A 13,509-nucleotide genomic window follows, 5' to 3' on the forward strand; every position below is an offset into this window, starting at 1 on the left:
GTAGAAGACATGGCGCACATAGCAAAAACATACGCTTGAGAGACACTTACGCTTACACGAACCGTGCATAACACTCCCTTTTTTCCTTGTTTTCGCACATTGGCTCAATTACTTCACAATAAGATAAACTATGATGTTACAGACTATGCTAGATATTTGCTATCTAAAAAGTTCTAATGAACTGAACCGTGCATATGTCACTGTCGATTACGTACATATAACTTTCAGTGCTCAAGAATTGCTTGTGAGCGGGAAATCAAAAGCATCACAATATGTTGAGAATTCGGCCATAGATATTAAACTGATGACTAAAAGTCCCTCTTATTTTTCACAAGTTTCCTAAGTGCGGGATGCTCGCCGCCGTAATGTAAGCGTTAAGTGGGAAATTATTCGTTATAAAACCATAACGGGTGCTATAGTGCAAGATCCCATATATGCCAATGCATGGCGTAAGTAGCCAAACAGAGACCGATCGTACGCGGGCTACAGCCTTGACGGCTGATTTATGATGAAACACCCGTAATATAAGTCACGCCAATATTTTACGTTACAAATCGTGGATATCTAAGTTTTCACGTTGGTAAAAACTGTCACGCGACGTTTCTTCACGTATCAGTACATAACGATAACAAGGTACACGAGAACCTTCTTGCTAAACACATCTCCGGGCAGCCATTTGCTATGATGGTTGTGTAGAAATAAAAGGTATATGCACGATACGCAGCACAACAGCACTTCACCAAATGTTTGTCCGTATTACGCGTATCGTACAACGATAATAGCCTAGTAATCAATTGTTAATCGCTGAAATCTGTCAACGCTTGGAAAGAAAAATATTTAGATTTTTCTTACCTGGACGGTCCTCTACAGCTAAAAGGATTCTCAGCTTCGAATATCGCGACCCCACGCCACTTGTGCGGCATATGAAAGTGTATGGGGAAAATCTGTATTACCATTGGCTTATTTCAGATAAGCCGCAAAAAGTAAGCCAATCAGCATCAACCTTTTATGTTTTGAAGCGTTTCTTTTTACCCCCCCAATAAAATGTCTGCTGGTGAAAAGGGCGGGAAAAATCATGCGTGGAAAATCGCCTACAGAATATCGTTAATTTTAGTTAAAACGGTATTTCATTCACGAAACTAAATAAACAATATTTTGGCAATAAAACTTACTTATTAACTTTGATTTGATCAATGGTAGATTCTAAAGAATAAATGATTTAAATTATTAAGGTTAGAATTTATGGTTACGGTAGATGGCGCTACATTCCGTAAGCTAAAATTAAGGCGCAAATTGCAGTACCACCAACTTGATGCCAACATTAGTTAAAGCATTTTACATTATTTAGCTCATTTAGATGATTAAATATTTATATATATGTATATATGTGTAGATAATATTTAATAAAAATATAAATATCACCAGCATTGTATTCCTATTAAATTGTATGTTCTGTAGGGATGTTTTTGTGGATGGGTAAATGATATTTCTGCATTACATTTGTTTTAATATTTTCCATGAAGTAACGAAGAAATCGATCTTTATGAACTTAAATAAAATTAATCTATCCTTAATAAATATTTTTCTAGTTCTTTGAACTTGACAAAATTTCATAAATAATATATGATTTAGGTATATTAACATATATAAAAATGTCATTTATGCTATTTAAAGTTCTAAGTAATCACATGGTTAAGTTTAAATATAAGTATATACATGTTTAAACTATTAGTATGTTGTTGTCAAACTTTAAAAACAAATAAAATAAAACTTCAAATATATTCTAAAAATCTTGATGTATGTTAAATAATTAAATTTACAACTGTTTTGTAAGTAAATATATATGCATTGACTTATTTATAGTATAGTAAAATACAACATATGAGCATGAAATAACTTGAATCAGTAGTTTTCTGAATTATCAAAATTATAATGCATCCGTTTAAAAATTTTATCAACCATTTATATTATATTTTTAATGAACTAACATATATGAATCTATTATTACATCACTTTTTTCTGTACAAATAATTTTTTAATTCAACATAACATATGTAAATATCATAAAGAAAAAACGTAAACGAGATATGTGATGGGATGTGTGATGCATTGTTTGTATTAATATAAAAATATATTTTATGTATTTTGTACGAACTTTAAATTATAAAATGAATTAGATTGTACATGCATAAAACGATTTTATCATCTGTCGATGATAATGCGTAAGTTGGTAGTACTGAATTTGACAGGATAGGAATGCCTCAAAGTTGAACCATCTTGAACGTACATATACACATCCATTGTATTCATATGTATATGTTCTTGTACGCGTACGTATGTATACCAAACACAATATATGTATATAAGTGCATACGTACACATATGCATATGCACTTTACGCAGTATCGTGTGAATCAATGTAGTTGTGTAAATAACAAAACGCGGTGAAGCTGGCAAAGAATTACATATAGCTGGGAACATTAAATAACGAAAATCCGTTGCACAGAAAATAACAAGGTTAAACGTTCGTATTGTGACAAGTCGCACAAAACACTGGTATAGTGAATATATAAAAATAACTCGTATGTTAAAACATTTGAGGAAAAGGAAAGAAAGTGAAACGTTATAGAATATCGTTCAACATTGAGGTGCCTGTAACACACAATCTCTACTATTATTTAAATAATTGATTTATAAGTTTGAATCTTTGTATTAAATGACAGACTAGATACCGGTTATGAAAAGTTATATCCTCTTGTGAATAGAGAAGTGAATTTCGTTAATGAATTGTGTTTAACAAATGAAATTTGACAGGAAATTATGAGTGTGAAAAGCAGACATCGTCGAGTGTATTTTACTCTGGGACACGCCGTTTTTTGACACAAACATATACGTCGTGACATTTCGAGGTTGTTAAAGTTCTACATACTCTTCATACCGATTTAGTTGATGTTAAGAATAAAAAAAAAATGAATGGATTCAGTACCGGTGAAGAAGATTCCAGAGGAGCTGCTGATCAAATTTGTTGCCTTGTAGATGAGGGTGAACGATGCACTCGGCCAGCTGGCAACGCGTCTTACAGTAAACGAATTCAAAAAACTGTAACACAGCGGCGATTGAAACTTAATCTCGATCAAGTGGTAAGATTAATAATTAGAAATAGTTGCAGTACGATTATTGTAGCGAATTATTTATTATACTTGCTTCTTTTCAATTTGTTTTGTATAATATTACATTATATGTGAATAGTAACAATTAAATAATTACTTATATATGAAATGTAAAGAAATGTTGGTGGTTAAAAAGGAATATATTTTAGAAATTTATCGTGAATAATTGAAGTTAATTAGAAAGTAAATTAAATTTAATTAAAGTTAAATTAAACCAGATTGTAAATATAGGCCTAATGTTATTTTTTTATTTATTTTTATCTTAATAGTTATTGCAAAGTGTTACTAAGTGTATTATCACATTGTTTTGTATCATGCACTTAGTTGCACAGTGAAATACATATACGATCATTCTAAATGTTGTATTTGTAAATAATAGTTGTTAAAATTATTTCTGGATAATCGCTATCTAAAAGGAATCTTTTTAATGTTGCAATCCGATTTTATATGATAAGAACTTGATATCATTGTTTACCTGATTTGTCACTAGGCACGTCATATATACATTTGTGATTATCATAAACAAGTAATCCAATGTGCAAGATCAAAACAACAACAGCAACGCAGGCGCAAAGATTCTGAAGAAGATTCTGGAGAAACTGACAATGACCTCCCAGAGGTTGACCTTTTCCAATTACAAGTGGGTACCTTAAGGCGATATAAAAGGCATTATAAAGTTTCTACACGTCCAGGTTTAAATAAAGCTCAATTAGCTGATGTAAGTCTAACAATTAATAGTTTAAACAAAACAAATGAATTATGAATTACATCAATGGATCATGTACTTTTTTTATTTCAGACTCTTATGAAGCATTTTAAGACCATCCCTGTAGTTGAAAGAGAAGCGTTAAGCTTTTTCATGTATACAGTAAAAACAAATGCAAACAAATTGGATCAAAAGAATGGTTTAAGTAATGATACCACATAGCCTAGGCTATATTTTATGAGTATGAGTTTTGTTATTGTAATGATATTTTAATAGTGAGATCAAAAATATATGTATGGATTTTTACTTGTTAATAGGCATAGGTATTTTATAAGATCTATGTATAAAACATGCTAAAAAATATATTATGTATAACAATTAATCTGAAACTTTTATTTATATGCACTTAGAATTATTATATGATACTCAATAAAAAAAATGTTCATCTATTGACTTGATAAAACAAATGATAGAATACTTTCTGCACAACTCTATTCTTCTTATTTTATTACTTTACAATTTACTGCATTATATCTGTCGAATCTAACATTTCTGTAGCTTCTTCTTCACTGTCTCCATTTACTTCTAAAACAGTAACAGCTCTAGTTATTAGTGCTCTATACATTAAAAGAATGGTGTAAATTAAATGATTAAGAAGTGTACATTTTTAAAAGCATACCTGTATCAACTGGCACTTTTTTACTTATTTTCTCTTCTTGTCTTATTTCAGTTGCAATTTCTACATCGCTCGTTTCCTCTGAAGATTCTGACATATTCCATGTATTAGGTCCACCTTCACCAACTGACATATGCTGCAGAAATTATTTTATTAATTAAATTAGTATTATCTGTAGTTGTGAATTGATAAAAAACAGGGTGTAAAAAACTTGACATAATTCGTAGTATTTTAACAGATGAATCGAAGATTGGCAAAATAGAGAAATGCTGAAAATAATATCTTACTTACAGTATCTACTATTAATTCAGCTGAACCTTCTCCAGGTTTTATAATTCTGTATTTACTTTCCTCAGCTTCTTCTACACAAGCTTCTGTAAAAGTTAGACATTGAATCCATTTGAGTTTTCAGGCTTTGGCGGCCAAAATCATGATTAAATCCATATTAATTATTGTACAAAAAATAATAAAATATTGATGAGAGATTATTAAAATATTACCTTCAGATTCAACTTTATCTAATTCACCCCATTTACGTAATTTAATACTAATACATTCAGTGTTAATTGTAGTCAATTTTTTGAGTGTTATACATTCTTTAAATCGATTTGTATTACGATCATCTTTCTTGTACCTTCAATTAATAAGATGTATGTATAAAAAAAAATTGTAATGTATATACAATATATTATAAAGTTGAACCTTGCTTCCACATCGTGAGTTACTGCTTCCCTAATCTGTTGTACTAATGAAGTAGCATAGTTTGCTGCATAGTGTGAAACTGCTGATATTACATCTTGCACAGTCATAGTTTTTGTCAAATAATTAAAATGTAAACTACAAACTTCTCTATAAGAATTCATGCCAAGTGTAAGTTGAGCAACTCCAACTCTTTCTTCCAAATATGTGGGATCCATAACTGTATCTCCACTGGAAAATAAAAGATCGTTAAAGTACATTGAACTTAATATAACTGCATGAATTAAGAGTACTGACCTCTCAAATGTTATAAAAGATACACAAACTGGATAATGGTACACTGTTAAAGGAAGAGGATCTTTTTCAACAAAAGAATGAATTATGATATCTTCACCCGTTGATGTTACGTCTGGTCTATGAAAATGTAAGAGAGCTGCTAATGTTGCAATGGAAGCACAGTCAATTAAATTGCCATCATGATTAATAATATTTATGTCAACTCGTACATTCCATACCTGTACCATATTAATTATTAATTATTGATTTAATACCATATTAATTATGTATAACTTTTCATTCTAAAAATATAAATGTACAACTATTAACCTTTTTATCAGATATAATACATAATGATTCCAAATCTATACATTTTGAATCTTTAAAACATTTGTCAAGTTGTCGACTAATTAATATTGAAGCTTCAGATTGTCTACCACCATCAAAGTGTGCTGCTGCTAATGGATTCAGTTCAACATTAATATGCAACATTCCTTCATTAGGACGTGATGTTTTAGGCTGCTGTATATCACATGATACTTGTGCTACCACCCTGCGATAATATTGTACAATATCATGTGATATGTAATTTAAAGATAATTATATCTTTATTTACATATTACAGTTCAAATAAGATAGTTTTAATTATACCTAGTTTGGCCAAGTAAAACCATACAGCTTCCCCAATCGGATCCAAAATAAAGTTTGACTGACCGTGCTTCCAATAAATTTCTGCCATCTAATCGCTGAAAATATTTTAATTCACTTAAATATGTGTGATTATAGTGATTATCACTTCTGTATTACTACTGCTACATGTTGTCAACATTGATAGTAAAAATTAACTGTTTAAATTTATATTTTGTTCTGCACTTTGTTTAATTACTTATGAACGATGCTAAAAGCATTTTAAATTTGTTCAAGAATGATTTTCTGTTATTGTATTAAGTAACACATTAAGATGGAAAAATTCGAATTGGATGTGGTTTCAATTATATTTTTATAAATAAATGAATCACTTAATCTAAAAATGGAAAATGTTTTATCAAAGTTTCAGCAAATTCTAATAAATAATGTAAATAGTTTTTAATAAATAATGTTCAATAAAATATCATACCGTTCTATGTTTCACTGCCTTATTTACAAAATTTTTCTCACAATTTGTTAATATTGATTCCTTCATGATGGTATATATTTATATTATTTACAAATATAACACGTGGGTATTCAAATGCGTATAACCTTTGACAAAAATGTCAATTATACTTGTCACTTCAGCTGCATTATATGTATGAATTTCTAATATTTTTTATTTTCTTTATAATTATCAATGCTGTTAAATGATTGATCTTTCATTTATCGTTGTGGTTCATTGAATTAGTATAATCAAATAAATATTGTTTTCAAACTAAAACATTCATTTATTCAATATCGATACGTCAATACATTAATCGAGATATGTAAACTGCGAGATAGTCGACCTTTGACAGATTGTGTAAAACTTGTTAAACGTTCTCGATAAAGGATAGTAAATATTATTATTAAATATTTAAAATATGTTAACAAGATGAGTAAATGAATTATGTGTATGAATATTTTTATAAAATCGTATTTATCTATGTACAACAACAATAATTGTATCCTAAACATAACACCCATTCACATGTACCTATTTTATTTTATCGTAGCAACACAAATTTATTTCATTGCGTTATGTAGGCACATATAAAAAAACTTATATGCAATATAAACAATCTTATTGTATACACTTCGTGTAGATATTATCATTTATATGAGCAAAGAAAGATAAAATAAAAAAAAATATTTATTTTATTTTTCTTTCATGAGTTTGATTTTACTCTTACATATATATAAATATTACGTATTTCTATTATAATGCTTGATGAATATGACTTTATGATAATAAAAATACATAACACAGTTTAAAATTGAAGGTACTAATTTTAAAGATTTTACTTTTGCAGTATTACGATTTAGCATATGAATTCCCCTTAACATTATTTTTAAGTAGCAAATATTTACTGTTTCCCTAAATTTCCATTAGAATTTATTGATTTTAGTCACAAAGCACAAGTAAAAGAATAAGAACGTTTAATAAAATGAAAACTGAAATTTTGCAAAAGTATACACGTAGGAGTTTTGTATGTATGTATGCTACTCGCGTGCGCGCATTATGCATGTATGTATACATGCATATACATATATGTATACACACCACAAAGTGGCCATGCCCGGTCATATCTGCTTCAATCAGCTTGGTTTATACGATCTGTTTTTTAACATCGAGTCCTGTTGTCAATAACTCGCTTTCTATGATTCAATAACTGGCAAGTATTTTATCATTAAATATTTGGTATTACAATAAAACTGAATTTAAGTGCTTCGTAAAAAGTTGCGTTCAAACATTGTACGTGTTCTGTGTATAATGCTGATCACGGTACGCGTGATACGTACGGATAGATGTGTATAGATAGGACCGATCTGTGGAATGGATGCTTAATAAGTTACGTTCCGCGTTACTTATAGTCGCTTTTTCTGTACTCCTTTTGCAACGCTGACATTCAATTGTTGCTGGTAAGTTGGAACACTGTTTACGAATCAAATTAAATCTAGTTTTATTTACTTCCTCTTAACTTTTTCGGATTAAGCTACGAGGAGTAGCTTTTATATTGTGTTGTTGTAGCAGCGATTGCCTTTGTACGTCATCTGTAGGCAAATATCTGTTACATTGGTTTCTTGCTTCCATTACTCCCATGTTGATATTACATTCGAAAGTTTTAATACCTTGGATTAATATCTTGGTTGGTTTATTATTGTAAGTACTGTTATTACCGTATTGTTCGTACTTACATATATTGTTTTTTTTTTCTTCGACGAAAGTATGCGATGTGACTACATACAGTTCTTTTATAGTTTCTATCGTAACGAAAGAATCTGTTCTTCTGCGATGTCGTTTTTTGTTTAGATTTCGTGAAAGTATTATTAATACTTGTAAGGATAAAATCTAATATTATTATTTCCAGTATCTACATATGCTATTTCAGAAACGTGACATTGTACAAACAAGCTTTGTATATTTAATGTCAAACTATTCGGCACTCTAATTACACAAACTATTATAATTTGAGAAAAGTTTGTTTCCAGTATTATTGGTCAGATATATCTTTTCAGTGAATTATATCGTATTAGGAATCCTTTTATTAAAAAGGATAGAAAAAATATGTTACATTTTTGTATGTTCTATTAGATGATTATTAAGGTTATCAGAATTGATATTATATATTTTCTTTAAACCATACTTCTGAAAATTATAATATGATATTTAGTAATTTTTGCACAATTGAGAATGAGTTAAACAATTCCATACTGGAAGTACAAATGAAATGTAAATAACTTTTTCGTTTTTTTTTCAAACAATAAAAGTACAAAAAGTACTTATAACATTATATGATAATTTTTCAAGGTTGAGTAAAGTAATTTATCCTTTTAACATTAAAATCAGGTAACAATATTTTAAATAGCTTATTATACTTTTATAAAGATTATTGGGTTCTTGGGCACAGAATTCTACAAGAACAAATTTTGTAAACATGGAATCAACTGACAGGAAGAATGTCTATCTAACAAAAACAGGTGATAATTCTTTGAATTCTGGAATGAGAGATACAATGATTGTTGGTCAGACAAATATGACTTCAGGTAAAACGTGATCTTATTTTCAAATTCAAATGCAATATATTTAATGAGTTGCGTATTCAAATGAGATTAACATAAAATGTAATTAAATACAGAACTATTATGAGTTGAAAACTATGTATTTATCAATTATTTAACTCTTAGAATGTGGTGAACCAGTAATGAAACCTGGAAATGTGTCGAATGTTTCAAATAATCAAACAAAATGGTCAAATATGCAAAGTAAAAATTTTATTCTTAATGCAGTACCAGTGAAGAATGAAGTAAGTTTGTATGAAACAATTCAAGAAGTTTTGTTTGCTATATAAGTATTCACATTAATAATTATATATTATGTTATTAGATTGTACATCTTGAAGATGGGGCACATTGCAATAAAAAAATGCATTACTATGAAAGACATTATGTAAGCCATGATGAAACAGAGAAACCAACACGCAGGGGAACAAAAAGATACAGAGACAAAGATGCGCCGAAGAGAGCATTGTATGTCTATTTACTGCTAATTTCTATGCTCAACGGTTTATTTATAAGAATTTTTTCAGATCTGCATTTTTCTACTTTTGTCAAGAGTTACGTGGTAAAATGAGAGAATTACATCCAGAGATGGGAGTAGGTGACATTGCCAAAGAATTGGGTAAACTATGGATGAGCACAGATCTTCAAACGAAATCAAAATATATGGCAATAGCAGAAGAGGATAGAGCCAGATATGAAAGAGTAAGCAAATTTTATTAAGTTATTTAACAAATTGTGAAAGTATAAATAAACATTTCACATTTCAATTATTTAGGAAATAATTGCGTACAACAAAAGAGTAAAAAATTATGATCCTGAAGAAGTTGGACCTGTGTAAGTCTTGAAAACTTGAATGAAACAGCAAGGGACAGTATACTTTGTCCTCAATCAAGCACTCGCCAATTAAAAATATATAACAATTTTACTAATAGTTTAGCATTGTCAATCGTTATATATATTATGTACACTATTGACATTAACATCTAAAAAAAGTTACACTTATTATGAAATTTGGTTGCAATTTTTGGAAATAGCGTTCAATATCAATCATCGTTCTTCATTAATTTCATAATTGGATACTATTTTTATGTGAATAAGGTGTGCTAATATATTTACAAGCGATACCTAATACAAATAATTAATATTAATATCAATAGTAATAATTATAATGAAAACCACGATGCCGACGATGATAATAATAATACTATTATTAATAATAATCTATATTACTATTAAATATGTTATACAATTGAAGCACAATAGCAAGTAAAAGTCAAGCAGAGTGAGCTTTGTACAGTGCACTTGTCTTGTCTACTTACACTTTATTCATGTTTATAATGACAAAACTAGATATCAGGGACTATTTATATCTAAAACCCTGTATAGTACACATATTCCATGTATTTTGTTCTTTTTCCAATAAAGGTAAAATCATTTAAAGCATTACAAGTCTTGTATCTGCCATGTTTTTAACTTCTATTTATACTTTTGTTATTTAAGAAGGTATCAAAAAGTACATAAATTCCTATATAAAAATACTTTATTGAATTCAAATTATTTCACTATTTTTTTGTAAAATTACACACCAATTTCCTTCATCATAATATACTTGTTCTATTTTAACCATAGGTACTTGTGAGCACAACTGTGGTAGTTCCCCTTCTTCAAATACATGATAATACCTTAGAAAATTTCCTCCTTCTTTTCTTTTCCAAGGAACAAGCATATCTGTAGACATAAATTTTGTACGATTTTCATGAACTGGTAATATTACACCATATTCTGTTAATTTCTGTACACATGATGGTGTATTATCCTTTTTATTTGTATTATACTTTAGGTATGCAGTTTGAGTAGTATCTTTTTCCTGCTCTTTTGCCCATACATAAATTAAACATTTTCCATTAGGTCTAAGAAGACGTGCCAATTCTGCAATTGCTTGTTTTCTTCTTTCATGGGTTGAAAGATGATGAATTACTGCTATGCTTATTGCTGCATCTATACTATTATTCCTGTATGGTAAATGTAAACAGTCAGATAAGAAAACTTCAAATTTCTTTTTATAACATATTTTCATTAAATTTTGGCTTCGATCACATCCAACCTGAAATATTAAATGCTCTTTTTATTACAGATATTTCATGTAATAAAAATCTTTGTGTATTTTGTCTCCAACTCTTTTTTATGGATTTTAAAAGTTAATTGTACGAGATATAAAGAAATATATTCAAAATACAGAAAAGTTAGACCTTAAATATATTTTCTTGTTCCTGTAGATATTTGCCATTTCCACAACCTACATCTAACAGAATGTCACCTGGATTTAGAGACTGAAGAAACTTTAAAACGTTTGGCCACTGTTTATGTCTAGTTTCATTGAAATGATTTGAAATATTTTCATAAACCTATAAATAAGTACATTAAAATTTCTTTCTTATAACAAAAGATAGCAGTCTATAGTTTATAATACATACATTATGTACATAAGAGTATTCTAGTCTTGTTGCTATTTTATCATCTATAAGAGTAGTGGAGGATTTTATTTTAGTATTACAGTATTCCGGAAAAGTACAAAGGCAATCACCTCTCCTGACTTTTCGAAATGTAAATGACACTCTTGTGCCACGTGGTTGTGTTGTTATTCCATCTGTAGATTTTACTACATCATTATGTCTGGGGCAAATTCCATGAGACCATGCATAACGAGCCTCTCCTGACATAATTAATAACGAACGAGGAGGTAAGAGAATACTGATTTTCTTATCATCTCGTTTAAAATCCATAACATATGCTGAACCCAATGATAACGACAATATAGAATCTTCAAAAACACTATGTGTATCAACATGTGGAGGAATTCCTTAAATTATTAAAACATTACGAAAATATGATAATTGAAGATACATAGAAAAAAAATGTTTCATATAATATACCTTGTCCAGATAAATAATGGTTTATTGTTAACTGATCGTACTCGTATGGTACATTATGATATTGCTTAAATAGCATTTGTAAAAATTTATATTCTTGGGGAATAGGTGTAATTGGCATATCAGGATTTACTCCATTTGAATTATATTGGAATTCATAGCCAAAATGTTTCACCTTTCTATGTTTTAAATCACATGAAACAGATTCTAAACAATAAAAAATATATGTAATGTAAATACCACTTACTAATTACCCAAAAATTATTTATAATACCTTCATTAGTCCAATCAATAGTGTCCAATAAATGGTTTTCCTTTTCTTCAGTTATAATATTTTCTATTAATTTAAGTCCAGGAGGAAATTCATAAGATAATTGATCATCATCTATATTAGGAACTAAAATTATACATAATTTTAATATATTTAATTGGTATTTGTAATATGTGTACATTGCAATAAGCAGTAAATGTTTAATTAAATTGATTAATGTATGATTTAAATTAAATATGATTAATATATAATTATATTGAATTTATTAATATAGTACCTGATTCAGTAAATGTTGCATATAATGGTGTATCTGAACCATTAATTTTTAGGACACCATGCACTTTTTTATACATACATTCAGCATCTTCTACTGAATAAAATTTAATGAAACAATAGGATTTATTTGGTGGCATTATTATATTATATTTAGAACCAGCTAAATCTATAATATTTCGTAACGTTTCTTGTTTAAGTCCAGTTGTCAAACCAGCATTGCAAATCATCAAATACTGTAACGGGATATGAAATGAGTAAGTAGATTTTAGTATTTCTTCATTTGAGAGTACTATGAATTATATTTATTAACATAAGTAGTAACCTTTGTTGGATTATTACAACATTTAATATTCATGTCTTTAAGAAGTCTGTGATGGGCTCGTTGTTGTTTACGGTGGCTCTTTCTAATGAGTTTTTCTTCCATTTCTTTTCAACATATGATGTTACATCAAATTCACAAACAGAGTGAGAAAAATTTTGGTCTCGTATGACTGTGTGTACTGTTCTGTGTGTGTTCCATTGTTATAAGATTTTACGATTTTCTATCTCAGCGCCGTCGATGGTGGCATGATGAACTTTTGGTAACTTGGTGTGAGTTCGTAGATTATACAGTAATGGATCGCAGCTCGACCCGGTAGCGAGATTTGATGTAGAAATTTTCTTTCTTTCATTGATTGACAATTGTGAGACAGTGCTGCGCTCTTAGTCAAAGATAAAAAAGGGAAACAGCAAGTGAGTAAGGAAGCATGAAATCAACACAACTACATATG

At 29.1% G+C, this 13,509-nt stretch overlaps 4 protein-coding genes across 11 annotated transcripts; 2 read left to right on the forward strand and 2 right to left on the reverse strand.

The window, feature by feature from the left end:
- The first annotated feature begins 2,419 nt into the window (after positions 1-2,419).
- On the forward strand, positions 2,420-4,252 carry Sap30 (SIN3-associated polypeptide 30). Of its 2 annotated transcripts, XM_078180120.1 has the most exons (4): positions 2,420-2,648; positions 2,815-3,140; positions 3,661-3,888; positions 3,970-4,252. In XM_078180120.1, exons 2-4 carry the CDS (start codon positions 2,970-2,972, stop codon positions 4,096-4,098), a joined length of 528 nt encoding a protein of 175 aa, XP_078036246.1. In that variant the 5' UTR covers positions 2,420-2,648; positions 2,815-2,969; the 3' UTR covers positions 4,099-4,252. The 2 variants fall into 2 exon arrangements, with proteins under 2 accessions (XP_078036246.1, XP_078036236.1); XM_078180110.1 differs by having other exon boundaries at positions 2,420-3,140.
- Positions 4,117-7,194, reverse strand: Rrp45 (exosome complex component Rrp45). The gene is made up of 9 exons (XM_078180097.1): positions 6,645-7,194; positions 6,179-6,273; positions 5,858-6,080; positions 5,549-5,766; positions 5,255-5,482; positions 5,053-5,186; positions 4,844-4,926; positions 4,556-4,688; positions 4,117-4,461 (listed from the first exon to the last, which is right to left on the reverse strand). The coding sequence occupies exons 1-9, from the start codon at positions 6,708-6,710 to the stop codon at positions 4,397-4,399; spliced, it is 1,245 nt and encodes a 414-aa protein (XP_078036223.1). The 5' UTR covers positions 6,711-7,194; the 3' UTR covers positions 4,117-4,396.
- Positions 7,195-7,766: 572 nt separating this feature from the next.
- Positions 7,767-10,705, forward strand: LOC144473638 (high mobility group protein B1). 7 transcript variants are annotated; one of them, XM_078187738.1, is made up of 7 exons: positions 7,896-8,122; positions 8,197-8,363; positions 9,090-9,247; positions 9,389-9,507; positions 9,588-9,730; positions 9,790-9,964; positions 10,038-10,705. In XM_078187738.1, the coding sequence occupies exons 2-7, from the start codon at positions 8,302-8,304 to the stop codon at positions 10,098-10,100; spliced, it is 720 nt and encodes a 239-aa protein (XP_078043864.1). In that variant the 5' UTR covers positions 7,896-8,122; positions 8,197-8,301; the 3' UTR covers positions 10,101-10,705. The 7 variants fall into 7 exon arrangements, with proteins under 7 accessions (XP_078044188.1, XP_078044362.1, XP_078043864.1 ...); XM_078187814.1 differs by having other exon boundaries at positions 8,232-8,363; XM_078188062.1 differs by lacking the exons at positions 7,896-8,122; positions 8,197-8,363 and adding an exon at positions 7,767-7,875 and having other exon boundaries at positions 9,112-9,247.
- An 85-nt stretch (positions 10,706-10,790) lies between these two features.
- Positions 10,791-13,500, reverse strand: LOC144473592 (tRNA (carboxymethyluridine(34)-5-O)-methyltransferase alkbh8). The gene is made up of 7 exons (XM_078187627.1): positions 13,062-13,500; positions 12,741-12,972; positions 12,467-12,589; positions 12,196-12,399; positions 11,737-12,122; positions 11,512-11,667; positions 10,791-11,366 (listed from the first exon to the last, which is right to left on the reverse strand). The coding sequence occupies exons 1-7, from the start codon at positions 13,161-13,163 to the stop codon at positions 10,812-10,814; spliced, it is 1,758 nt and encodes a 585-aa protein (XP_078043753.1). The 5' UTR covers positions 13,164-13,500; the 3' UTR covers positions 10,791-10,811.
- Between the last annotated feature and the right edge of the window lie 9 nt (positions 13,501-13,509).

This window comes from Augochlora pura, chromosome 1 (genome assembly GCF_028453695.1).
Source record: "Augochlora pura isolate Apur16 chromosome 1, APUR_v2.2.1, whole genome shotgun sequence".
NCBI classification, from domain to species: Eukaryota; Metazoa; Arthropoda; class Insecta; order Hymenoptera; family Halictidae; genus Augochlora; species Augochlora pura.